The 27,969-nt window shown below is 33.4% G+C and overlaps 4 protein-coding genes across 10 annotated transcripts; 1 reads left to right on the forward strand and 3 right to left on the reverse strand.

The window, feature by feature from the left end:
• Positions 1–6,563: 6,563 nt before the first annotated feature.
• Positions 6,564–7,325, reverse strand: LOC123906952 (calvin cycle protein CP12-2, chloroplastic-like). Its single transcript, XM_045956987.1, has one exon. It carries the CDS (start codon positions 7,071–7,073, stop codon positions 6,672–6,674), a length of 402 nt encoding a protein of 133 aa, XP_045812943.1. The 5' UTR covers positions 7,074–7,325; the 3' UTR covers positions 6,564–6,671.
• Positions 7,326–9,645: 2,320 nt separating this feature from the next.
• Positions 9,646–27,329, reverse strand: LOC123903062 (cytochrome c oxidase subunit 5C-2). 6 transcript variants are annotated; one of them, XM_045952932.1, is made up of 2 exons: positions 27,312–27,329; positions 9,646–10,061 (listed from the first exon to the last, which is right to left on the reverse strand). In XM_045952932.1, exon 2 carries the CDS (start codon positions 10,029–10,031, stop codon positions 9,837–9,839), a length of 195 nt encoding a protein of 64 aa, XP_045808888.1. In that variant the 5' UTR covers positions 10,032–10,061; positions 27,312–27,329; the 3' UTR covers positions 9,646–9,836. The 6 variants fall into 6 exon arrangements, with proteins under 6 accessions (XP_045808888.1, XP_045808887.1, XP_045808885.1 ...); XM_045952931.1 differs by having other exon boundaries at positions 27,306–27,323; XM_045952929.1 differs by lacking the exon at positions 27,312–27,329 and adding an exon at positions 11,179–11,328 and having other exon boundaries at positions 9,646–10,060.
• LOC123903061 lies at positions 13,316–16,550 on the forward strand. The gene is made up of 2 exons (XM_045952926.1): positions 13,316–13,963; positions 15,819–16,550. The coding sequence occupies exons 1-2, from the start codon at positions 13,513–13,515 to the stop codon at positions 16,364–16,366; spliced, it is 999 nt and encodes a 332-aa protein (XP_045808882.1). The 5' UTR covers positions 13,316–13,512; the 3' UTR covers positions 16,367–16,550.
• LOC123903060 (histone-lysine N-methyltransferase EZA1-like) lies at positions 17,687–27,316 on the reverse strand. Of its 2 annotated transcripts, XM_045952925.1 has the most exons (18): positions 27,168–27,316; positions 26,754–26,855; positions 25,539–25,810; positions 25,221–25,382; positions 24,855–24,939; positions 24,556–24,714; positions 24,420–24,467; positions 24,267–24,338; positions 23,756–23,873; positions 23,254–23,683; positions 22,128–22,281; positions 21,153–21,373; positions 20,618–20,749; positions 19,322–19,409; positions 19,161–19,208; positions 18,958–19,086; positions 18,654–18,731; positions 17,687–18,235 (listed from the first exon to the last, which is right to left on the reverse strand). In XM_045952925.1, the coding sequence occupies exons 1-18, from the start codon at positions 27,207–27,209 to the stop codon at positions 18,044–18,046; spliced, it is 2,532 nt and encodes an 843-aa protein (XP_045808881.1). In that variant the 5' UTR covers positions 27,210–27,316; the 3' UTR covers positions 17,687–18,043. The 2 variants fall into 2 exon arrangements, with proteins under 2 accessions (XP_045808881.1, XP_045808880.1); XM_045952924.1 differs by having other exon boundaries at positions 23,254–23,873.
• Positions 27,330–27,969: the final 640 nt, after the last annotated feature.

A 27,969-nucleotide genomic window follows, 5' to 3' on the forward strand; every position in this document is an offset into this window, starting at 1 on the left:
ATAAAATTTTCTTGAAGAAATTATGAAGATTATTATGATCATCATATGAAGATCACTTGTGATATAGTTCTTGAAAAGCTAAAGCTTTAATATTAGCGCATATTTGATGGATTGCTCAAAAAATATGGATTTTCTTAACCAATATTATGAAAGATTGTAAAATTGTGTTTTTCTCTAGCCATTCTGAATAGAGATTTGTTGTTGAGTTCCTGAAGAACTAATTTTTTTTACATGATTAAAGTCCATATGATCTATTTGATCTTAGTATAAATTGGACCAAAATTAAAAGAACAATTATGTATGTCTCTTGAATATGCTCCTGAAGTAGCAAACTTACGAAAATAATTTCAAAAATATTTGATTAATCATATTTTAGATTGGTACAATTTCAATAATTATCAATTGAAATGTGAAAGTTTTTACATGATAATTCGACTTTATTTCTCGATGTACAACTTAGTAAGATCTCTATCTATCTATTTTATATTTTACTATGAGGTAGACCATTATTATTCCCTATGAAATATATGCCTAAGAAAAAAGTTACATTTAGCTTTTTATACATTAAACTTTGAATTTATTTTATGGTGATTATGTTTTCTTAAGCTTTGAATACAATTATTTTCTTAATTACTTATAATTATAATTCGGTTACAGTTTGTAAATATAAACTGATTTTAATTATTCCGGTTACATATTTAAATCAATTGATTGATTTTAATTTTAAAATCTTTTAATTGTTACTATATTTTAATTTCTAATTCTACTGAAATCCACATAAAAAAAAATTTTGTTATACTTTATTTTTACTCTTTTAATTCTCATACAAATAAATTATTACTATTTTTTATTGTGTTCCACCGAAATTTTTTTTTGTAGAAACATATTTGTTTAGCTTGAAAATATTCATAAATACTACTATTAATGAAAAATTAAATTTTATATTTGGTGGTACGAAAATTATTGAAGGCTCCAGAAGAGTCAATGCATTGTTATATCGAGAAACAAAGTTGCAATTTGCTAATATATTTTATATTTTAAGTCTTAAAGAAATTTGTTACCGAAGGATATTCACATAAATGAATATCATATTGAAACAAGAAACGACGGAGATATTTTATCTCTATATTACGAGACATATTATCAACTTTTGTCTCTAGTTTGTGGTGTACTTATGATATTAGTGCAACTTAAGCACATGTTTAAGTAAACCAGAAGTTTACAATTTAAATTATATTAAGTTTGTAATTGGCAAGATCGGATGGGTCATCCCGAATCTATTATGATGTGAAATATAAAATAATTTTATATGAATTGAAGGGCCTGAAGTTTCTTCAATCTAATAATTTTTATGTGTTACTAGTTCCCGAAGGAAGTTGATAAATTAAGTAAATGAACATCTTTTATTTTTTAGAATATATATAAGGTGATATTTGTAAATCAATACATCGATCATGTGGACCGATTAGATTCCTAAAATTTTAATTGATGCATCAACTAAATGGTCACATGTATGTTTGTTTTAAACTCACAAGAAGTTTGTGAGATTATTTTTAAGAGATCATTTTATATATATTATTCTAGAAAGTATTTGATAAATATCATATGTTAATTGAAATTTATACCAAACATCTTGTGAAATATGTTCATACAAACAAAAAATAATGGACCTGAAGATCCATTCTAAGTTATAGTTGGGAACACTCAAACATGTATGTTGAGATATTGAATAGCATCATGCCAACAAATTATTATATACATAAGCTCTCCCCTAATTTATTTGAATTTTAGTTTATAAACCTATTTTCCCATATAAACATTTTTGGATGTGTTGGGTACGTCTCAATTGCTCCAATATAATGCATTTAAATGGGTAGTAAAAGAATATTGGGAAAATAATTTTTATATGAATCTCCAAAGTGAGCCAATAATTGGAGATTTTTTTACAACTTTATGGGTTGATTATCAATTGGTGAATTAGTTTTCCCAATATTAGGGGGAGATAATAAGCAGCTAAAAATATGAACTAGAAGTTCAATTGAAATGTTTTGAAATAAATTAATAATTGTTATTTTGATCCTCTTAGAAATCAATATGAACCAGAAGTTCAAAAGATAACTCATTTGCAAAATTTATGAAATCAATCAACAGCTGCTAATGCTCCAATAAAAATGAATGTGTCTATTGGACAATCTAATATTGCAAATGATTCTTAACCACGCTTGAAGCATGGTAAGCAAATCGGTTTCAAGGATAAATTCCTCAAATAAGATATGGAGCTAAAAAAAAAAGAAAGATGACCCAAGTGAGGATATGAAAATCTCAAAAGAGCATTTGACATAATTGATTTTTCAGTTCCAGAAGAACTTATTAGGTACCTAAAATTTATGAAAATAAAGAGATCTCAATAAATTATGTCATGAATGGAATACGATGAAACCGAGATGAAGTCAACGTTGACAATATTTTTGCACATAATAAAGCGCTATATGTGATAGAAGACAATGAGGATCACGGATCAAAGTCTATTAAAGATTATAGACAATGAAATTATTGATAGACGCAATTGATACAATATTAAAGTAGTTTTGCAAAGCGAAATATTTTTGGACCAGTAGTCCATTTCATCTGCAGATGGAGATAAATCGATATGAATAAGTTTTCAAGAGAAAAATAATGAAAACAAAATATTTAGAGTTTGAATTGTTATTCAAGTATATTGATAAATGTCTATCATTGATTTTCAAGAAGCATATTCACCTGAAGTGAATTCAAAAAATTAATTAAGTTGAGTAGCATATGAAATACTCAATTCATGTGAAATATGTGTTTTAACGTATTTGACTGGCTCACTTGATAATGATGATCCCTGAAGGATTTAGTTATATTTGAGAATGAATTTTTTATATCTGAGGCTTATATTAATGATAAAATATCATCTAGACTCATGAAGAGCTTATGAGATATTCTCATTTAAATTTATAATTTAAATAAGATTATCTAGTGTTCTGGTAAAAAACAAGGGGGTTTGTATTAGTGATCAAATGGTGTGATTACACTCAGTTCAATCCCAACAACCCTGGGAGTTTTATAAGTCAGAATTCGATCCTTTTTACAAATGAGAGTATGGAGTTATTTATAGAGCTTCCAGTCTTCTTCTCCAAGCAAGGGTTCCTAAAAATCCGGTCCTTAGCATCTTCTTCGGTGGTGTGGCGTGAAAATAGGGATGAGAATCTTGGTCTCCAAGCTATGGCAGTTGCGAGAAGTTTAATTCTTCCTTCTTAAGTTAGCGGTTGATGCAAGGAAGGAGAAGATATTTTCAGTAACGCAGAATCCAATCCTTTTTTGGCGTTGTCTTAGAATTGATGGTCGCGCCCTAGCTTCTAATCGCCTGTCTTGTGTTTTACCTGCTTTGGGCTTATCATCCTTTTTACTCTAATTGGGCTTATTGGATATTTTCTTAAGCCCATTGCCCAGTCCATCTAGCAAAAGTGTTAAAACAGTTTAACATTGACAAATCTAATTTGTTGTATACTAAAAATGGTTACAATGTCATTTGATGTGTCATGCCTCAAGAAAATGATGAACAATTTGAATTGGTCTTGAAGTACCATATCTTAATTCAATTAAGCTCACTAATATATTTGCTATAATTTCGTAGTATTTTATTTTTGCCTATTCATCCAACCCAAATATTGAAGTAAAGCAAAGCATACAATTATTTATACTTTAAAGAAACAACAATATCATCCAATCATGTGAAGATTTTAGCACTACATCAAGCAAGTTGAGAAGATGTTTTTGTTGAGGATTGTAATTCAACACATACAAGAAATTCGTTGTTTTATTACAAAATGATGGTTCCTGCAACAACTCAACATGAAGATAATATCAGACGCAGTGCTAATTTAGAGAAGAGTATAATAAAGAAGATATGACAGATTTTTCTACAGAGTCAACTTTTAGTAAAACTTTGGAGCAGCTAGTACAGAAGATTATTTGATTTTTCATCTCATGTATAATAATTGTCTTTATGAGGGGGAGATATAAATATGTTCTGCACTCTTTTTCCCTTCACCGTGGTTTTGTCCCACTGGGTTTTCCTGGTAAGGTTTTTAACGAGGCAGTTCACACACAAAGGATGTTGTACTCTTTTTCCTTCACTATGATTTTTCCCACTGGGTTTTTAATAGTAAGGTTTTAATGAGGCATATCATCGATGGACATCCAAGGGGGAGTGTTATGAATAATATAGATGTGGATGTCCATTAGTCTAGGCCCATATTATTGGCCCATGTAATCTCCTATATATATGACTATCTCACAATGTAAAAGACACACCTTGAATAGAACAATACAAGAGTCTATTCTCTCTTCTCTTTCTCTCCTTCATCTCTTCTTCTTTATTCTTGTTATTCTCTAGGAATAGTTCATAACAACCATAATAAAAATGTATATTTTTCTTGACAGGGGGGATGCCAACAACTATAATAACCATTGAATTTGAATATTAAGAAAAACTCGAATATGTAACCAATCCAAGCATTTTTTCTGTCAAAGTTGGGATGGATTCAAATGAGGAATTGGATCATCTCCCGCTCCTTCCATTCAGCCATCCCTCACACTCTTGATCCAGTGATTGATAAATAAATAAATTAAAGGCTTAAATGCAGTTTTGGCCCCCCAAGTTTCACAATTGCTTGATTTTGGCCCCCCACATTTTAATTGTTTGATTTTAACCCCCTAAGTTTCACAATTGCTTGATTTTAGCCCTCCAAGTTTCAATTGCTCGATTTTGGCCTCCCAAGTTTACCCCCTTTTGCATTTGCTAGCCCCCCGTTGAATATTTTGATTAAAAATTGGTTATGTGGCATTTTAAAATTAAATAAGTATTTAAAAATAAATTACAAATTGTTTTTTAAAAACTAAATTATAATTTTTTTTTTATTATATGTAGTTTGTAAACTTTTTTATTTTATGTGGCATTTTATGAATTATTTTTTAAAAACTTTGTAAACTTTTTTTTAAATAAAAAATAATTATTAAACTTTTTATTAAAAAATCAATTTTTAATACATTTTTATAAAGGGAGCCCCTAATATGGACCTCATTTTAAAGGACCATGGGTGGAACTCAATAAATTACTTGCTATAACCGGTGATTTACCAATTTTGTGGGGTCCACTGACATTTTGTGTACTCCTCCTCGTTCTATGCTCTCTTTCTGGTCCTAAAACTGCTCAATAAACATAGCAATGTTGGCCCAGACACAAGATCAATCCCTCACAAACTCATTCTCAAGAATCTTAAGCCACTGCATATGATGTTTTGGAGCTACATAAATAGCTACTTTCAAGTTACAGATCTGATCAATTTAAAAACCTATGGACAATGACTTTTTTCCTCATTTCAAGCAATATCCTTATATGGTTTTTCCAGTAGTCGTAACAATCTTAAACAAGAAGACAATAAATTGTTAGTCGATTACATGCCCAACACATCTCTTTCCTGAAAATAAATAACCTCACACTTGTGTTGGTACCAAGTACCAACTACTATGGAAGCTTCAAAGTTTAATTTTTGTTTCAATGGTACAGAGTTGCAAATGAAAGTGGGGTAAAACTATTAACAGACAACTTTTTAAGGATCTACAAGACCACAACTAGTAAAGAGAAGGAGGTTTATGGGTTTGTTACTAGCTCACTAGGCAATGGAAACTAACCAAATGAAACCAAACCTTGAAGGTAACCATTTCAATTGCAGAACGAGTTTTCAACGGTCCCACAATATTGGTATCACTTGACCTGCTATAGCAAGTAACTTAATGAGGTCCACCAATGGTCCTTTTAAATTGAGATCCATATTAGGGGCTCCCTTTTATAAAAGCAAATATTATTATTTTTTAATTAAAACATATTTTTAATTTTTATAAAATGTCACATAAGCAATTTATAGTCAAAAAAGTCAACGGGGGGCTAGCAAATGCAAAAAGGGGTAAATTTGGGGGGCCAAAATCGAGCAATTGAAACTTGAAGGGCTAAAATCAAGCAATTGTGAAACTTAGAGGGTTAAAATCAAGCAATTAAAATGTGGGGGCCAAAATCAAGCAATTGTGAAACTTGAGGGGTCAAAACTGCATTTAAGCCAAAGCCATTAAAAGAAATAAATTTAGAGAGAGAATATGAATGAACGGTTGAGATGATGATAGCACAGATAACAGAAAATAATGGACTGGAGATGATCCAAATTCTTCAAACGGATACGGATGGATGCAGTTTGTCATGCCTGCTTAGTAAAGTTAATTATGGAAACAAATGATATGTAGTCAGAGTTATAAATTAATAAAATTATTGGGTATTATAGATAAAAAGAGCTATAATTATAAACAAAAGCATATGTCTATTTCACCGAGTCTCTCTCTCCAAGACAGTGCCCATATCGTTACGCCTTTCGTGCGGGTCGGAACTTACCCGACAAGGAATTTCGCTACCTTAGGACCGTTATAGTTACGGCCGCCGTTCACCGAGGCTTCGGTCGCCAGGATGAAACTAGAATAATAACTAGTTTATATGTAAAGATGGTATATATGGATTATTCAATCTTGCTTACATAAAAATTAATTAATACACAACAGAAATAATAATAAAAGGGAGATTTGATATTGATAGTATATCAGTTATCATAGGTACGACACTCATCAGTCTCTGGGTTGTCCTTGCAGTATGTCTCAAGAGGGTCAGAATCTAATTTCTTCTTATCCCTTGCATGGCTTGCCGCCGCACTTAGTTCCTCCACCTCATCCCATGCTGCCACACACTCACCGGTAGTGGCATCTCCTGCACACGCCTCCTCAGCATTCTTTATGCTCTCTTCGACACTCCCAGTTTTGCTCTCTGGTACTGCCTGAACCGGTCGAAAGGTTACCATCCTGCACGAACTGGCATTACCGGTCCACCTTTGGTTGAGCATCGACACCGGTGCGAACCTGATGGTTTGAGACTTTTGTAGTGACTCTGGTCCTTTGATAAGAACTCTAGGAGTTGAAAGACTCACACCAGCCATTGTTGCTGCCATTTTGCAGCTATTGAGTTTATGAGGTTTAATTTAATGAAGTTAGGGATATGTTATAGCCAGGTATATAACTCATGCTATTGAATATTTCTGGACGCATACTTCTTATCTTTTTCACAACCTCTTGTTATGTTCCCACGTTGGATATATCTTAAGATATTATTTCTTTTACGTAATTTTATTATTATTATTTGAAGATAAAATATATCTTTGTTAGAAATCTTTCTAGCTCACTTGAATTTAGTGATGCAAATATTCTTGAATTGAACATTTTGGATTATTAGTCATAATAAAAATCTTGATATTTTGGTAGTAGTGGTGAAGAAAAAAGTTGTTTGGAAGCGAAAATATCAACCAATCTATAAACATGGTCTTATTTTAGCCAACCAGATGTTCTGATATTTGCCATAAAAATAAATATTAATACAAACAAAATATGTCACCTTAATTTGTTGCGTATTTTTTTCGTTCACTTCAACGTGTAAAAATTGAATTTGAATACCCTAAAGTCATATGTCGAGAATCCAAATCGGTAAAAATTGGGCAAGAAGGCCACAATAGTTTATCACCTATGACTTGAGAAATAATCCATCAGGTTCTCTTCTCACTTGAGCAGATAAAAAAACATTCCTCACGAGTTTTGGTTCTTATCAGACTTTATATAAAGTAACTTCTCTCGTATTCTAGTCAATTATAAAACCTTACTCGCTCTAACAACATAATAAGCACAGCATTGGTTTTGATGTACTTTTGTATTAGTTATCTCAAGCTAGAAGTGTTGTTGTGAACACGTTCTAGCTTGTGGGAGGGTGTTAAAGATATAGTTAGTTAGTAATTAGGAGGATTAGTTAGTAGTTTGTTGATGCCTATATATAGGCTTTGATGTAATCTTTTACTTTCACTTTTCTCATTTGTAATATTTTTTCTTCATCAATATTATACACTTTTGACCTATTTTCTCTCCTTCTCCCATAGATGCCATGTTTTTACCTACAGAACTAAAAAGTGTCATCAAATTACTAAAAGACAGTTCTAATCTACTCACTGGTTCTAGGACATACAATCCTTTCATCAACTTTCAAACACATTCACATAACCACCTATTGAAAGGATCCATTTCCAGAAGTCACACATACGGAATGCAGAGAACAAATATTCATGTCCAAAGTAGGGCATAATTTTTCCGAAAAACTTAAGCTATTTGCAAATGTTTGTACTTGATTGTACTCCAACAAAAGAGTAGTACCACCCACAATAATGTAGACAGTAAGTTGATAAATAAGAAAACCGAAGGGATATTAGCACACACGGGGCGGCCTCCAATGATTGCCCTGACCTTCCCTACCATGAGGTTGCAAAATACACCATTCATGAAACAGTACATTAGACTTGAGTGAAAGAGAGGTCACAACAAATGAACAAATGTGTAAAAGAGGGCTCTGGAGGACTTTTAAAGACAGACAAGAAATATTCAAATACTTTATTTTGGAGTTGATTGAGAGGAAAAGAGAATAGGAAGGGGCGTTACCGCCTTGTTTAGATGTCAACCACACCCAACCACAATTTGAAAGTACTTTAAAATCTTCCCAAACAAGAAAACCCTTTCCCTCCTAACCCACCCACCCACCCACCCACACACAACAAAGAATTGTTAAGGTCAAAATAAGTTGCACAGACTCAGTTTTAGGTTATTACCAAAATACTTGCACGAACAACCAAATAGACAAGATTCCTTAAGTTTGAACTGTGCACATGTGCAATCTACCATTGGGTTTAGACTTTAGATTCAACTACATTAACAAAAAATGGAAATAGCAAGAGTAAACTCCTGGTCACTTATTCAAGGAAAATCTAATGCCATGTCTGCCCAACTCTCCTAAGCTTCTATGTCGTAGGAATAACTTTATTATAACCCTAATATATCCCTCAAGACCAAAAAACAGAGCATTGAAATTTTGTCCCAAAACTAGCTGGACATTTATCATAAAATTGGGTAACGTTGTGCTATTATTTTCCATCTCTATCGGCCTACTACTTTTTCTTTTTGCACAAAAAAGAAAAGGTTGGCAACAGAAAAATTTACAGTATAAATTCAAGTATCACAGGATACACAACATCTGTGAAGGATTTTAACATCCTGGACTAACAGATGCCTGTTCAAATATTCCTGGTAGTGTTCAGCAGTATTTAATTCTCCAAATACAAAATTCTGCACTTGTACAGGTTTGAAATTTAGGGATTAGATGGAAAGGTTGGCAAAGTTATATTTCAGCAACAAGACTTGGAATACGTGTCATGCGGTGATAAAACGCTGACCTAATACGCCTATTAATTTTAATACTACAATAAGCCCAATCTAATAATACATGTTATCCTAACAGTCTTAATGCTAATTATCCTATTATAAATATTCCTATTATTCAGACACACAAAGACAACATATTTATGATGTTACATCTTGCAGCCTGTGAACTTCAACTTCAAGAGAAGTTGATTTATTAGTAAAAACAAGTTACCAATATCTAGAGTAAAAAAATAAATCATCTACACTTGTGCAGGTACAGCAACAAGAAAATAACACAAAAACGAAATATAGCATTGCATCATGAAATTTCTACATGCCAACATAATCCAAAATCAGAGCAAGTACTTATTCTTTTCAATGTGTAAGTAGCTCGGCTCATTTACACTTAAAGAGCCAATTGAATATAGCAACAAACAAAAGAGCCTATATATGGAAAGCATAGGCACACAGCAAAACCATTTTTACTCTTCCTCTGCAATAACACTAATCTCACCCTTTTCCAGTAAATCGTAAAAGGTCCTGGTTTTTCTCTGTTCATTCCAGTGATGCATCTTCCAGACACCACCAGCAGCTAAACCGAGTGTTATTGCAATTACAATCTCTTTTACAACACTTGGACCCTTCAAGGTAGCATGAGCAATCCTAGGACCAGACATTTTCTTCTTTGTCTTCAAAGTTTTGATTACTGCAATTTACAAATATACGAAACTTGAATACAGTTCAATACACATTGACCAATATTAATAACCAATCTGATAGTATATTTGAACACAAGAAAATGAAGGAACCATAAGGCATAGGGAAAGGTAGGAGAAGAGAGTTTCCAGTCAGTTCAGCAAACCCTTAGTCGCAGATCTCGACTCTCGTCAACCCAGCAAACAAATCATACACACTACAAGTTGCATTCTCAATATAAACAATTCTACAATGACTACCCAGCCATTGAAATCAAATTGAGCAATACAAGTTATAGCTATGCATTTCTCATATGTCTCATATTATTGGTCATTTCAAAATACTCCCTCCGGCCTCATATACAAGGAAAATTACCTTTTTAGATTCATTAGAAAAACAATGTATCTAGTCCAAATTATAGAGAAGATACATCTCTTTTTGAATGAATCTAAAAAAAGTGATTTTTGCTTATATACGAGGCCGGAGGGAGTACCAATTAAGCATTAATTACGTTTTTTTTCTTTCCTTTCAATAATGCACTTAAGTATTGTATCTATCACATCTAACTATTCCACTATCGATTATATTAATCAGGAAACTTCAATAAATAGGCTCATTTTACAATAGAAATTAGTACACTGAGGCTTTGTTTGGCAAAAAATAGTGGATAACTGATAAGCTTGTTTACAGTTGATGAGCTTATAGCTTATAACGGATAAGCTAGCTAATTGTGCATAACCTTATGCGACATTTAATATGAAATAGAGGAAGAAGCATCTTATTCTTTTATAGTTTCTATCAGAAAATGCAATAAGGCACAGCACATAGAACTCAAAACCTAAATTGAAAACTAACACAATAATCATTTCCCTATAATTTCAAAGACTACTCTTCCGCCAGATAAGATCATGATAATTTGATTTGAAAAATAAATTCGAAGCGAGAAAACAAAGAAGTGAATAAATAAATGGGATCGAGTAATCAATCAATCATGTTTTGCAAATATAATTAACAGTTATTATTTCTATGCAAATTCGCAATTAAATCAAAGAGATCGTTAACAATTAACAATAAAGATTGTATTAGGAAGCTAGGGTTTGAAGATCATAAGATCGAAAGAGAACTCACCAGAGAGAGAGAGAGAGAGAGGCACAGGCGAAAATGAAGTCGGAGTTTGGAAAATCAGACAAACAGCCACGAGAGCAGCCAGCAGCCATCCATCATCATCTAGTCTAGAAAATACAGGCCAAAGGTTCTCGTGGGCCTAACTATCGTTTGGGTCCAAGAATAGTGTTCTAGTAGTATTCATTCGCACTCCACAATATTACTAATACACCCCTATAGACTCTCATGCATTCATTCAAGTTCCTTCCACATTGCCACAATATATCACTAACTATCATTGAGAGTGCTGATCCACAAAAAGGGTTACATATAGGCTGGATTAAGATACTTCATTGAATACTGATAGCTGAGTGATAATGTTAGAAGTCCATCAAAGTATTCAATATGATATTTAAGCCACGAGACTCGCCTATCCATTAAATTAATCTTTTAAGTTAGACTTTGTTTATGTGCTTAAGTTGTAACATTCCACTGTCCACAAATCCTAGCTCAACTAACAGAAATATCGAAATTGCTAGTGTCGGATGTCGGAACCGGGGTTAGAATCCCGATCAATCTATTTTGTATGTGTGAGTTTTCAATGACTTTATCATTTCGTCTATCAACAAAAAAAAGTTGTAACATTCCACTTAACAATGTTTGTATTTGCTAGATGAACCAGAAATTATGAACAATGATTTTCTTTTCCAAGAACAATGATGGTTTTTTAATCACATAAACGTTAAGCATGTATTTTATATTATGGTTAAATAAGTTTTTTTTTATCTTTATAAATATCTTAAGTTTTATTTTTACTCTCAATAAAATATTTCAATAACTAATGGTCCCTCAAATATTTTTTATCACGACTTTTGGTACAATACATGCTTTTAACTCAACTCATGTTTATTATTTAAAATTTTAAAGTTTTGTTTTTGGTGTTCATATTTAATAAATTATAGAAATCAGTCTTATTTATTTTTTAACGAGAGATAAATTCAGAGTTTAATTGATATGCACTGACGGTGTAAAATAGTTTTACACGATCGTCCAATAAATATCCATCATTTCGCCATGTAATGTCAAGAAAGTGGGGTGATGTGGCGGAAAACATGGTTGGTATTGGTTGACAGTGTAAAATAATTTTACACCGACGGTGCATATCAATTAAATACATAAATCAAGGGAAAATAGCCATTTTAGTCCTTCAATGTGCAATTTTGATCCCCCACTGAGGAAAAACTATTGAATAGTCTCTGAATCTGCATTCTGTTAGTCAGTTTGGTCCATGTTATTAAGTTTGACCGTTAACTCAACAAAAAAGCTGACGTGTCATTTTTTTGGACACACGTAGCTTGCTGAGTTGGCACGAGGGACGAGAAAACAACCATTTTGGTTCCTTAATGTGCAACTCGCTGTCATTATGGTCCCTTTGCGTTAAAAATTGTTGCTAACTTTATAAAAAAGTTGAAGTGACATTTTTTAAGAACACGTAGCACGCAGATTTAACACATTTGTGTGACAATTGGATGAATGATGTGACCAAAGACTAAAATGACATTACTTTCTTCTCTTCATTTCTTTATCTCCTTCCTCCAATTTTTCTTCATTTTCTTCATACATTTATGAATGAAGCCCATAATTTTAAACTCAATTTTTTTAAAAAAATCATCTATCCAACTATCACACAAATGTGTTAACTCTGCATGCGATGTGTCATTAAAAAAATGTCACATAAGCTTTTTTATAAAGTTAACGACCATTTTTAACATTAGGGATCAAAGTGACTAATGGATTGCAGGGTCAAGGACTATTTTGTATTTTTTCCTTAGTCAGAGACCATAATGACAGAGAGTTGCACATTCAGGAACCAAAATGGTTGTTTCCCCGTCCCTAGTACCAACTCAGCAAGCTGATGTGTGCCCAAAAAAATGTCACGTCAGCTTTTTTATTGAATTAACGGTCAAACTTAACAGTATGAACTAAACTGACTAACGAAATGCATATTCAGGATTAAACCGACTAAATACAGTATGATTTTCTAAATTTTTTACACTTAAATTTGAAAACACTCACTCAAAGATGTCATAGTAGTAGATGACTTAATTGATCGTACACATGACTTTATCTCCAAGTCCAACTACCAATTGATCCGTACCTGTAGGACAAATTAATTTCATAAATTATTACTATATACTCAAAACAACTCATACATTGCTAAATAATTCATTCTACACCCAATTGCTACCTAATTAGCATCACACTTTCTTACTAAAAATCTAAAATCGATTTCCAATTTTCATTTTCACAAATCCAAACACTCTCTTTCTTTTCTCTCACTCACTCACTCACACACACATGGCTTGTTCATGTCTCTGCTCTCCAAAATTCCTAGCAATTATAGTACTTCTCACATCCATCCCAATCGGCATAATCATATCTCTAGAACGAACACAATCACAAACTCATGTATACCATTATCACACTAACGGTGGTGGTTGGTTCAGAGAATGCGCTAAATGGGATTCGGATAATAACCGTTTTATAGTATCTTTTTTTGAAGGCGGTATTGGTCAAATTTCAGTGCCTGATGAGAAGAAGGAATTAACGGAAAGAGTTTTGGAAGAAGAAATAATAGTGAAAGAAACGGAGTTAGCAGGAAATGCGTCGTTAGGTTTCACGATTGATCGGAGTAGGAATCGGATTTTAGTTGTAAACGCTGACGTTTTGGGAAATCGTTATAGTGGTGTTGTTGCTTATGATCTTTCAACGTGGAAACGCCTCTTTCTTACCAAACTTTCTGGTTATGGTAAGTGATTTTCTTCTTTAATGCGATATATCTTCATGTTCTTATTCGTTTTTTCTTTATCTTTGTGAATAGTTAAATAGATTATAGATATTTCATATTTGATTCGATATTTTTCTCTATTGTGAAGAAATTTTGCAATTATTCTTCTTTTTTTGTTTTTTGTGACTAAAGCAATTATTATTTTTTTTTTTTGAGAAAAAAAGCAATTATTCTTGTTGACTCAAGCAACGACTATATTCATAAACTTGAGTAAATGCGTGAATGTAATAGTTGTTTTTTTTTTTTCAAAAAATAAAATAATAATGTCCACAAATCCTGGCACACTCGATGAAAATGTCAAAATTGTTAGGTAAAACATATGACTGAGGTTCGAGCTCTGATCTCTCTATTTTGTGTATGCGAGTTTCTGTTGTCATTTCGTCTAAAAATAATAATAAAAATAACTCGTAAACAAAGAAACACACATGTATACAAATTAAATTTAATACTTATAGTGTAAAGATCTAAATTAGTTCGTAACTTCTAGCTCAATTGACAAATATTAATATCGATAAGTTGGATATCTTTATGGGGCTTCAAACACAGACTTCGCGCATTTGTGTGTGAGTTTATGTGGTATTTATCACTTTGTATACTAACCAAAAATAATAAATCTAAATTAAATTATATTTATGTTAAATTATCTATAATTTAATATATGATTATAATTGCACTAATAATAAAATCATTGGATTTTCTTAAAATATCTTTATCTATTTATTATCTCAAGTTTTAAGCTAATAAAAATAAGCTATGAGCTCCTAAAAAAATGTTAGACATGATACTTGTAAGCTTGCGTTAAAAAAGAAAAACGATATTATATATATTTTTTGAAAGAAAGAAAGAAAAATGATACTTATAAACTTAATTAATCGATAACATTTTTTCACAGAAAGATGGTCAATGATCGAATTCTGAAGAGCAAAAGACCCAAATTTACTACTTATGCCACAACATGATACTGTTTTGTCCAGAAGAAAAACGACAAACTAAGGTTCCAATCCTATTTAAAAGAAATGTGTACATTACCTTTGGTAATAGGGAATACAAGAGAATCAATTTTTTTGAAAATATTGTATGTATGGTGTTGTTCTGTTTGGAACGTAGTAGAGGTGAAGGATACGAGGAGCGGCATCCACAGAAGATATGTTTGTTACTATGTCTTTATTCACAATTTTTAATATATACTATATGCACCATGCATGCCCTGCACGTTTATTTGTTCTTTTTATTGTTATCGATTAATCAAAGTTCTCTTCCTTTGGCTTCACGAAAACTCTTTAGGTAGACACGCTCCACCCCATATCTAGATGTCGAGTTCCTCACCATTTGACAATGTGAAATTTGTTGAGATCAGTGTGAGTAAAAAGTCTCACATTGGTTGAAAGAGTTGAGGTAGTGAGATAACCTATAAAATTAATTCCAGTGTGAAAATAGTTCACACAGTTATAAAATGCGACCGAGTGTATTAGAATTTGAGAGACCTATACTGAACCACAAAAACTAGCTAGAGAGTCGAGGTTTGCACTACACTTATAAAGACTATCTTTGTCATATCTCTAGCCAATGTGAGACTTCTAACAGAGTGTATATTATAAATTGTTTAAGAGAATTCGAAGACAAATTTTAACCAGACTTTGGTTACTACCATGTGGCCAAATTCTGGAGAGTCAAGACAAAAAAGGACAATATTAATTAATTTATGGTGATATTGTTGGAATTATTAAAATGTGCAAGGTGGCAAACTGCAATTAGTTGCAGCAACTCTGATCCAATTTGACTCAATTCTTTATTGGTTCCCCATTCAATGCTGCAGGTGATGAGAAATCCTTTGCAGACGATGTTGCAGTTGATGCAGAAGGCAATGCATATATTACTGATGCAAAAGCAAGTAAAATATGGAAAGTTGGAGTTAATGGAAACCTTATATCAGTAATTAGAAGTCCATTGTTCACTCCAAAAGAATGGTACAAAACATTAGTTGGACTTAATGGAATTGTTTACCACCCAGATGGATTCTTGATAGTAATTCACACTTTTAGTGGTAATTTGTTCAAGATTGATTTAACAAAAGAAGAAGATCAAGTAAAGATAATTAAGGTTATTGGAGGGCCACTTTATTTTGGAGATGGATTAGAGTTACTGTCTCCTAATAAAGTGGTAATTGCTGGTAGTAATCCTTCTGGGAGATTAGTAGAGAGCTTAGATGGATGGAATACAGCTTCTGTTGTGGCAACATTTTCAGGGCCTAGACATCGTTTGGCTACAGCAGCTACTGTTAAGGATGGGAAAGTGTACCTAAATCATTTGGTTGGAATTGGATACCCCAAAAAGAAGCATGCTATTGTTGAGGCAGTTTTTTAGTAATTCATACTACCTACTTTCCATATAAATCTAAACAGCTTTGGTTGAAATTTGGTGTTACTTTGGATATTTGTGTTTGGTTTTGTAGCATTTATTGATAGTTTCTAGAAATTTAAGCTCCGTTTGGTGGAAATTTGGTGCAACTGTCAGTTCATAAATTTTATAGTCATTGTTTCTGTTTCAATTGTTATAAATATAATTGTCGCTGAATGGTTCCACTCGATAAAAAAACCGGATTAGACCGGCCGGTTCAAAACAATAGTAAAACTCTAAAACTTTTTTATTTTATATGTAAAATGAAAATAACTGCTTTTATTGTGTCCAGCACAGACCAATGGTAGGTAAGGAACTCCATCTAAGTTTTTTGAATTTAATTTATATGCACCGTCAGTGTAAAATTATTTTGCACATGCGTCCAATAATATAATGACACATCATGTATGGTAATTAAAAACACATGATGTGTCACATTCATTAAGTGATGTGGCAACGCGTCATTGGATGTATGTGTAAAAAACTTTTACACCGACGGTGCACACCAATTAAACTCAAGTTTTTTTACCTATATGACAGTAATTTTTTCAAAGGGGTAAACATCTTAGAAGACCAAGCTTATTAGATTTTGAGAACATTCTCAAACTTTGCGTGGCCAAATCTCAGATATATGTTCATCATTTACAACATTTGATCTCATGTTTTTCTAGTTGATTTTATGAGTGCAGTGAATCTGAATCCCAGATTGCCAACTTATTCACAAATATGCATTCCAACCACCTTATATATGTAGGGGATATTGCATTATATATGTAGGGCCGTGTTCGTACCCTAGTCATCTCACTTATCCACCTTAAGAGTGGAATTTATAGCCACTAGGCTATTTAACAAAAAAAATAAATTGCAACCGAATATTAATTATTGAAAATTTTATTGACAAATAGGGGGTTATTATTCCTAATTACAACTCTTTTTTGTTATCAATGTCAAATATTTTATGTGTGTGTTTTTGAAATGTGTAGAGTAGAAAATAATAGGTATGAGAGAAATAGAGAAAACATTGTCGCATACAATGTCACTATTTTGATGTTCAAATGACATAGCTGGAATAAACACACCTGGCGGGAATAACCCCGGAGTCTAGACACTACTCTACTTCTTTCAGAATTTGAACACTCCTTAGTAGGAAGTCCTTGATCCAATTCATTCTGAAAAATAAATCCCTTAGAGGAGGTCAAATCGCTTCTCTATCTATCAGCAATGAAAAAAATTGACTCATGTATAGGAGGATAAAAGTGGATTTTACTCAAAGAAAGATTTATTCTCTATTAAGAAAAATGGAAAATTTATCTTATTCATGAAAAAACTATGCCAAATAAGCACACATGCTTGCTTGCAGAATAAATATGCCGGGCATCCAAAAGGATGGATTTTATACTCAGGTTACCAACTGCTATGCTAATTTCTAGCGTATTGCCCTCAACATTGATGTACTTCATCTCTTTCCCATTTTATTATCTAACTGTACCCTACCCATAATTTAAGGCATATTAGCATCTACAAATCAATTATTAGTTTCTTTTTTCAGTAACAGTTGCTTGAATCTTTCCCATGAGATGTCACAAGTTTGTCTCTGGCAGTAGAAACCACGAGTTTGTACAAGCTGGACATTGCCATGGCTCATCAATGGGATTGGTGTTTCTTTGCTCTACCTTGTGGAACTGCTGATTCATCTCTCTTGGAACCCTCAGGTTTACGAGCCCATGGAGGAGCTTGATCTACACCATAACAATAATCATAGAAGAGCTCCTCACTGGCATCAATGTATTCCTTGGCGAATATGCCAACTCGATGATCTCCAGCAACCAAAATCACCTATGGCAGTAGTGCAAGAGAGAAATCATTGTGACAATTCACAGATCATGTTCAAGCTACAGAGCCCAACAGGTAAGGTCCCGTTTACTTTGTGAAAATATTTTCTATTTTCATTTCTTAAAATTTGTGTTAGCTTTACTTATTATCGATGAGAAAAGAGACTCTTGAAGTGGGACTTGCATTTCCAGAAACAAGGAAAATGTCAAAATAACTATTTTCATTATTTCCTGAAATGCATCATCTTTAGCTAGCATTTTATTTTCTCTTCCATCACAATGACTCACTTTACAAGTTTATTTTCTCCTTGTTAACAAGTAAAACTAACACAAATTTAAGGAAATAAAAATAGAAAATGCTTGCACAAAGTAAACGGGGCCTAAGTTTTAAACCTCCCCACAATCTTATTTTCTGGACTCACCTTTGCATAGCAATTGGGATTTGATGAGTGGTTTGCAAATTTCAACTTGTCTCCTTTCCGATAAGCATCAAGAACATACTGGTGAAGAAACAGAAAGCAGATTCAAGTTCTAAATAATCAGTTTGAAATCCAAATATGTTATAGCTTGCCAAGAAAGAAACGCGAGGGGACTAAACTGACAAAATCTAACGGAAATACAGAAAACACTGTATGATCACACTCATAAAATACAAGGAACTCAAGTCAACGAGGAACCAAGAGCAGCTCAAGTTAAAATAAATTGCAGATCATGTGAAAAACATACCTGCTCATTCAAATCGAAAAGAAAAGAAGAATTCGCTCGATCATATATTTTCCCACGCTTATCAGCTTCTCTGTGTGAGATCAGCTCACCCGTGTACTCTCCTAGGTAGTCATTTTTGTTAACAGGATTCTGAAATGTCATCATCAGTTAGTTAGAAAACAAGCTACCATTATTAGAAAACAAAGAAATCCACGAATCATAACCTTTAAGAAGGCTCCCCATCCTGCAACATCAGACCTCCCCAAGATAATCTGACGGACAGAAACAAAAACAATGCGAGACAAATCACATACATCAGGTATTCATCAATTTGATTTATGACAATGGTGCCAAATAATTTATACATCAACTAAGAGTTACTAACCCTTTGTTGTTGCCTTAAAAGAAGTCTCATATTTCCGCATTGACTTTGTCCACGACGTGGTGGCTCCCCCAATGTACCATCCCCACAGCTGTACAAAGTTTAATGTTTAAAGGCATTTGCGATGATTTGAGGTGGAGGGTGGAGTCCAAAGTCCAAAAAAATTGTAAAAGTTAGACAATGTATACAGCACTGAAGAGATTACCATTTCATGATTAAGGAGGGAAGAGAAAAAATAGAATTAAATTGTGAATATAATCTTTATCTATACTAGTTAAATAGGGAAAGAAACTAGTCCCAAGATAATATCAAGATAATACAAGTTATAAGTTATTTTATATATTCTAACACTCCTCCTCAAGATAAACAGGTCACGTGAACTACAGCTCGGCCTTCGCTTTTTCAGACTTCCTCTACCCACATCTCTATGTCCCCGCAGAACTTCCATATGGAGAAAGATAGGCGCCACAAACCTTGGAGTGAGTTTTAGTTCAGTTTGCACCGTCAAGCGCTAGTGAAAGTCTGTTTCGAGCAGGACAGCAGGAAGTCGAGGGTGACTTTCAAGCTACAACACTAACTAAGCTTTAAACTTGTTACAAATCTGCTCTTTGAAAAGGAAAATAAAACTAACAATGTAATTTGATATTGAGAGTCGGCAAACCAGGATCACACATGGAGCATTTGTTTCCTTCATGATACAAAATTCCCCTATAGTTTGGGGGAACTAAAAAATTGTATTAATCAATATTAAAAATAGGTTGTTATAATACTCACAATATTAAAAATCCAATCTAGGTTGATATAATACTCTCAATATTAAAAATATACTGTATTAATCATAAACATTCATCATCATTCTGTCAAAAAATGTGAAAAATTTCTCTATTTTTTCCTCTACTCCCTTCCCCCCAAAGTCCTAAAAGAAATACGTGCAGTACTACTCCAACTAGGTCAGCAAGATAAGAAAAATCACAAAGGTCTGGCATGATATATCTAATCATGCAGTAGATGCTATCCAATTATTGGGGTAAAATTATTACTCCCTTCGGTCCTTATTATAAGAAAAAATTTTCTTTTTAGATTCATAGAATGTTTGATGTATATAGTTCATAATATGGTCTAGATACATCAAACATTCTATGAATCTAAAAAGCAAACTTTTTCTTATAATAAGGACCAGAGGGAGTACTAGTGAATATTGACTTCCTAAATCAGGTGATGTAATAGAATCAAGACATATAATTCAAAAACCGAAGAGGCATAACATCAGGTTTAAAGAAAAAGTATTTGGTACATTACCTAACCCAACAGTTTCGACAGACATCTGGATCACATTCACGTCCAGCAGCAAAGCATGGACATTGTCGACTTCTGCATTGACTCTTGGCACAATGGCATCCTCGGAACCGGTTTTTGCAGCTTTTTGAACAACTGAAGGTAGAATAAATTGTTATATTCAAATCATAATTCATTAACAATTACATTACTCAAGTCAGGATAGTAGTTCACAAATCAAGTTGGAAATGTAGTTTATAGAAGCTTTGCAAACAGCTTTATGTTGACTGTCTGAAATAAATCATCGTTCATTGTTTAATGAACTCAAAATCTTATCTAAACAGGTAAAACCATATCCCCATAATTGTTGGGTGACCATCATATCCCCATACCAACCTATCCATACCAACCTCATCAAAGTTCCATCCATATCCCCATAATTTCCTAGCAATATAATTCAAATGACCAACACAAGGCGACTGAGAATTAAGAAATATCCTGCAATTTTCTCTTCCATTACATTGCTACAAAAGCTACACAAAAAATGAAAGCTACATACCCACAATACTTTTCACAGCATGTTCCATTGCTAAGACAAGAACATTCCTTTCCACACATTGATTGACAGCCACATGGAGTATACTGCTTGCAAGATTGGTTTTTCCCATCAGCAATTCTTTTCCATATTGTTGGGTGACCAGCAGACTTCCAAGAATATTTAAACTTCCTTGTTTTGCCTCTTTTTCTCAGCAACCGTGACCTAGATGGCATCTCTTGGTCCTAGCACAAAAACCCACATTCAAAAGGAATTTTCTGGCAACTAAACAGCAGGGGTACTCGTAAAGGTTGCCAGAAGTTGAGAGGAAATACATTCCATGATATAATCATGTTATATAGTTAAAAATAAATTGAAAAATGACAGAAAATTTACAATCAGAGATAACATAACAGGATTGAGAACTCAAATGCCTCAGAATTAGCTAAAGCCCAAACCCAAGGCCTTGAGTGCATTTTTGAAGATACCTATGGTTGATTGGAAAGTACAGAAACTGAAGTGTGGGATGTAATAGTTAGAGAGACGGTGTAATTGAGTTAGTCAGAGAAGATAAAAGGTGAATCTAATGTAAAAGGGAATGAATGGTTTGCATGGGATTAACATGTTGTTTTCTGCTCTTCTCTAAGCTAAGAGCTTAGTCTAGGAGAGAGGTCCTCCAGAGCTTGGAGCATTATTCTCTTTTCTCTGTATCTCTTTCCATTTTCCCATAAAATAAAATTGTTGCCAACCCAAACATAATAACAATTTATATTTTTTGAAGTTTCATGCCTAACCAGACGATTGAGATACTAATTCTCCTATGTTATCCCACCAAGTGAGGCCTTGTCGTACATAATAGCATATGGAAAATTTTATTTTCCATCTTCAGAAGTCTCACCCCAACCCCAAAAGAAAATAACAGGAAATCATTCAAGATCAAGACAAGACATGAGAATGCAGGGTAAAAGAAGATGGGAACAGGAAAGCTTGTAAACTCACTGTGCACTCTGTGTCAATTTTTCCGCTGTCATTCATGATTGAACTAGCTGCAATAATAGACCTGTAGGGCATTGACACTCCTCCATCGTGCATGTAACTAGATATTTCCATGCAAGTCTTCAAACCAGAAAGTAAGTTCCTAGCTATGAGGCAACTGCAGCGCATATAGTTTCACATTACATACGCATAAACTTTAGAAAATTAAGACACTTACGTGGAGTACAATATCTATGACAAAAAAATGAATCATGCATTCATTTCATTTCATGCACTTATGAACCATTAGTCACATTTCAGATAGTTTACTACCAAGAGTTTTCAAAGTTTACATATCTGCCTTTTCCCCATAATTATTCATGCATTCAATAAGGTTAATTGAAATTGAAGCTAATAAATAGGATGGATTTGTAGGGTTTATGGAGAAATAAAGGATTACTTCCAATACGAAGCAAATAAAAAGTAATAAAAAAAATTAATTAAAAAAAATCTGTCTTACAATTTACAAAATGGGAAACACAACATATACTTGAAACAAGAAAGTGTAGCCACACAGTTCAAACTAAATTTTATGTCACCCTAGCATTTCTCAACATAATCGTGTGCAAGGTTTTAAATAGCGGTCGCGGTCACGGTCGCGGTCGCGTCAAGGATTTCGCGATTTCGGCTGTTACGGCTGTTGCGTTGTGAAATACGGTCGTCGCGGTGTGAATAAATCACAATATCGCACAAATCTTATTAAAATTATTTGTACTATGATATTTGTATAACAACTTAAATATGAGATAAATGTAAAGTTTTGAACTTGGAAAGAGTTAAAAAGATATAACACTTTATAATTTATGTTCATATTTGTATTAAAAATGTGATTTTTATGCATTTCTATTGGGAAAAATAGAAATCTCTATCTATTAGCATTTTGTCGCGGCCGTATTGCGTTTCTTTGCGGCTGTATCGGTGTTTCGTCGCGGCCGTAACGGCGTTTCGGCGTGATTTTTTTTCACCATATAAAAACGGTGAAAAACGGTAACGCTAGGCCCCAATACCTTTTTGTCGCGGCCGTTTTCGCGGTAACGGACCTTTATTTAAAACCTTGATCGTGTGAGGTGAAATACAGAAAGATACATACCTGTTTCTGCCAAACATTTCCACTCCCTTCAAGTATAACTCTTTCTCTAGAGGTTTCCAATATGAGAAACCAAGCATTCCATCAATTTGTTCTTCCACTGAACTCGACGAATTTTTAAGTTCTGTCTCATTTGTGACAGCTTTTGATCCATCCACAACACCTTTGTCATTCTCATTATGGCAAGTGCTAGAAGGAGCTATTGGTTTATTCGAAGTACGTTCAACAGATTTGTCTAAAATTTCACAAGTATTTATATGTGTATTTTCATCACATGCACCCAAATTTAGGTTCTTGCTATTATCACTAATTACAGTAACTACATCTGAGATTCTCTTCAGCTTTTTACAAGAATTCTGAGAATCAGGAGGATATCTCGAGTCACATTGTGCTGTGTCTGACTGATTTGTGGCCTTCCGTTTCCCCAAATTATCTGAGACAGGGTCATTTAAATTGAGATATCCATGATAATCAACTCTTGTTGGAAGTGTAGTAATATGATTACCAGGTTCTTCTGAGCTGGATGGTGCCAATATCCCATTTGTCTCCTCTACAATTGTAGTTTTCTTATCCTGAAAAGACCCGGGAGTTGAATCTTTTGACAAACTTTTGACAACCTTTAACTGTTGGAAAATGGAATGGTAGTCAGTCTTTACAGTCTATACACATTTTCCTATGAAATTTATAAGAAGGAAACATCGACGAGGTGATAAACCTGTAACAGGGTGCAAAAGATAGTACACACACAGAGAATCATTCATCATGTATGAAGTGGAAACAAGTTTTGTTAAAGTTACACGCTTCATACAATTTTTTTTAGTAGAATGAGTTCCAATTTTAATCAATAGAAGACAGAGAAGTCACCATTTATATTGTATACTGATTCCAAAGTCAATGAAAACATTAGACAAAATACCAGCAGAGGATTTTTTTTTAATAAATCCATTTTCATCTCAGAAATTTCTCACCCAGCTCAAATATAAAAAATACTTCAAATCTCAAACAAAGAAGAATACCTGAAGGTAACACTGATCACCACATGGTTTTCTATCACCTTCAGGCTCAGACCAAACTGTCTTCCTTTCACTCTGTGAAGTAAACCACATCAAATTTAATTTATTGAAGTAACATTGATTAAGTTGAAAATAGCACAGGGAATTGTTCCTTACGGGATATATCAAAGGTTGAGAACAGCCATGCAGTCGACAGTCAAAAATCTGCCGCAGGAAAGCAGAAAAGTATAGACGCATTCACTATAACAATGATGATGATGATGATGTTAAAAAATGATGCTTTTGTACATACCAGGCACCGGCGACAGAAAAGGTTATCAAGAGAATCTAATGCATCCCTCAGGTTTTTCTCTAGATTCATGCTCATAGGAGATTCATGCTCTCCTGAGCTTTTTGAATGCTGCTGGTCCAACCTACCAATATTATTTTCCCTGATGCTTTTGTACCTATCCTGTGTTTTTGATGAAAACAATTCTCGAAGAAATGAAAACAGTTTCTCATAAAAAATCTCCATAGTGCAATATATATTTTTTCGATATGTAAGATTAATAGTCAAGCATATAGTCCTTCCCAAAAGTTATTCTGGATTACCTGGATTTCTACATTGGTGCCCTCAACATACTTGCTAACAACATTCAATACCTCCTCATTTAACCCATGTTCCTCAAATGCCATCCTAGAAACTCAATAGCCAAGACATTATAAGTTAAAATCTGGTATTACAAGTTGTGGTCATAACTCGTGATACAAGTCTTATTTCCTGAAGGAGCAGCAAGGAAAACCATGTTTGCTCCAACAGACCATCTATATGACTCATTAGTTAAACATGTTAATCAATGATTCATATAGCTAACCACAATAATTACAACCCAGATCGATTGTTATTGTTTCATTGAATCTTTCTTCGTAAATGAATGGTGTTCATAAAGCATTGCAACCATCTTCATCGTAACTTACCATAAAATACGGTCTTCAGCCTCACAGAATTCATGTTTTTCTCCCTCAGGTTCTGTTAATTCTTCTTCACTGTCACTACATATCAATGCTTCACTTCCACGTTGATCATAATAGATCCGTCTTCTTCCAACAACTGACTGATCGTCGGCCATTCTCTGATTCCTGATGTGTGTGAGAGATTTTAAAATAAAATAAAATACATTATTTAACTTGCATACTCATTGATCAATGAATTTTAAATCCCATTTTCTATTTTAAATTACATAAAATTCAAGCAATGGGTAACTCAACACATGAAATATTTGTAAGTCAAAACACCTGTCCAAAAATATCCAAGATGTATATGGTGGCAATCTTTCAACACGAGGAATCTTGATGCTTGTAGCAGATGACATGTCTTGATTGCTGTGGTTTTTGTCTACTGAACCCTGGGTAAAACCATTGAATTTACATAAAGGATGGTCCATTCTTGAAGAAAGAATTGAACATGTCCGATTTTCCTCTGCATGTGAAGAGTCTCTGGTTGATACTTCTGACATTATTCCTGAAGTATGACATTGTAGCTTCTTCTTGTTCCTCTGAAGTTTTTCCTACAGAAAAATAATTACGATTAATTGCAAACCAACCAACCGACCTGAATTTTCAGTTGACACTAAAGTTTGCTCTAACGGTCATAACATATAGTTCAACCCATATACACAGCTAAATAAAAAATATTACCGAAAGGCTCACCCATATAACCACACAGATAAAAAAAATTAGCACAATGTCGAAGCATACAGAAATCAAAAGATTTTGTGTGGCATCCTTATAGCATGCTTTAAGTTTTCTTATGTGCTTTATTAACTCTAGCTATCCAAATCCAGTTCTCCACAGGAATGGTCCAAGAAGAACTGAAATAATGATTCTACAAAATGAAGTTTACATATTAGGAATCACAATGAATTTGACGAAATTACTATGAAATCACGATTTTGTTGAAGTTTAAAGTGTATTTTTTGTGAAAATTATTGTGACTCGCCATAATTTGGTCACACATTGTGATTTCGCCAAACTCGCTGTCAATCCTAACATGCACTAAGACTATGTTTGGTAAGGCCATATTTTGAGCTTATAGCATATAAGCTCGTATGACTAAAAAAGACCTATTTGGTAAATGTTTTTCAAAAAGAGCTTATAGCTTATTTTACTAGCTTATAGCTTATTATTCAAACACTATTTTAAGTAGCTTATGAGCTTATAGTTTATCATTTTTTCTTCCAATTTTACCCCTGCCATCTTACTAGAAAAAATTAAATATTAATTAAACATATATTTTTTATGTCATTTCATACTTATAAGCTAGTTCAATCGCTAATTTTACCGAACACTATAAATTCAACCAGCTAGCTTATTCGCCATAAGCTCATCCGCCATAAGCTATCCGCTATTTTTTACGAAACAGATCCTAAATGTCACTATACTAATGCCAATTTAGTGAATTAGCTATGAAATCAAAAGAGCAAAAACTGAATGTCTGAATGAGAAACTTACACTAATGAATTCAATTCTCTCTGCCTGGATTTGCTTTTTCAGCTGATTTATCTTGTTTGTCAAGGTTCCAACAACATCATTTACTGGCTCTTCATGTAATGCCTGTGAATATTACAGTTATTATTGCTTTTAAAATGAAAACACAATAATCAAAGTCCGAAATCAAAATCCTCAGAATCCAGCTAATAGAAAAGTTAAACTCCAAAACAACTAGGCAAGTATTGTGTCTAATAAATGAATTAAGTTAACATTGATATAAAATCATAAGCAAAATTTGAAGATAGAGGACGATCATAAATCCGTACATGATAACTGAATCAGTGTAATATTAGATTGAAATCGAATTAAATTGTGAATCGCGTTACGATAGGGAAAGAGAATTGAATTGAGAGAGGAAAAAGGGGAGAAACTGACTTGATGAAGTAGGAGAGAAGAATCGGTAGGTTTGGACACCATGGATGGCGGCGAACCGAGCGAGTTGAATGAGTCGAATAGTTGATGAGAGTAAGAAGAAGAAGAAGAAGAAGAAGAAGAAGAGAGAGAGAGAGAGAGAGAGAGAGAGAGAGAGAGAGAGAGAGAGAGAGAGTCGGAAAGTGGTTATGAAGTGAGTTGGTTGAATTATGAATATGAATGAATCAAGTGTGTGGAGCAAGGAAGTACTAGTGACATGGCTTACGGCGGAAACGAGTAGTAATTACTACTGATGGTGATGCTTTTATTTATGCCTAGTAGTGCTAAATGGATCGTTATGGCTATTGGCTACTACTTTCTCTCTCTCTCTCTCTCTCTCTCTCTCTCTTACTTACTCAATTACAACGTTACTGCTTGGTTGGGTTTGGATGCATCTTCCACTTTGCTTGGACTATATCCACCTTTCTTTTTCTTGTGGGGCTCATCTAATCTAACTTTTATTCTTTCCACTTAGGTATTGTCTACCTCATTTTTTTTTTCAAAGATGTTTTGGATAAATGCAAATTATGAATGGATCCAAATAGTAAAATTATTGAGTTCCTAGTTAAATAAGTGGTTTTAGTTGGATTACTCGCATGAAAAAATTCAATTGTGAGAGGAGAATGCACTTGTATATTTTACAAATTTTTTAGGGAGATTAATCATTATTCATTATTATTAACAATGGTTTTGTCTAACATCCACAAGTCATTCAAGTTGTGCATGGTGCACAAATAGTTGTTTATATTATAACGAATACAAATTT

This window comes from Trifolium pratense, linkage group LG1 (assembly GCF_020283565.1).
Source record: "Trifolium pratense cultivar HEN17-A07 linkage group LG1, ARS_RC_1.1, whole genome shotgun sequence".
Classification (NCBI taxonomy): domain Eukaryota; kingdom Viridiplantae; phylum Streptophyta; class Magnoliopsida; order Fabales; family Fabaceae; genus Trifolium; species Trifolium pratense.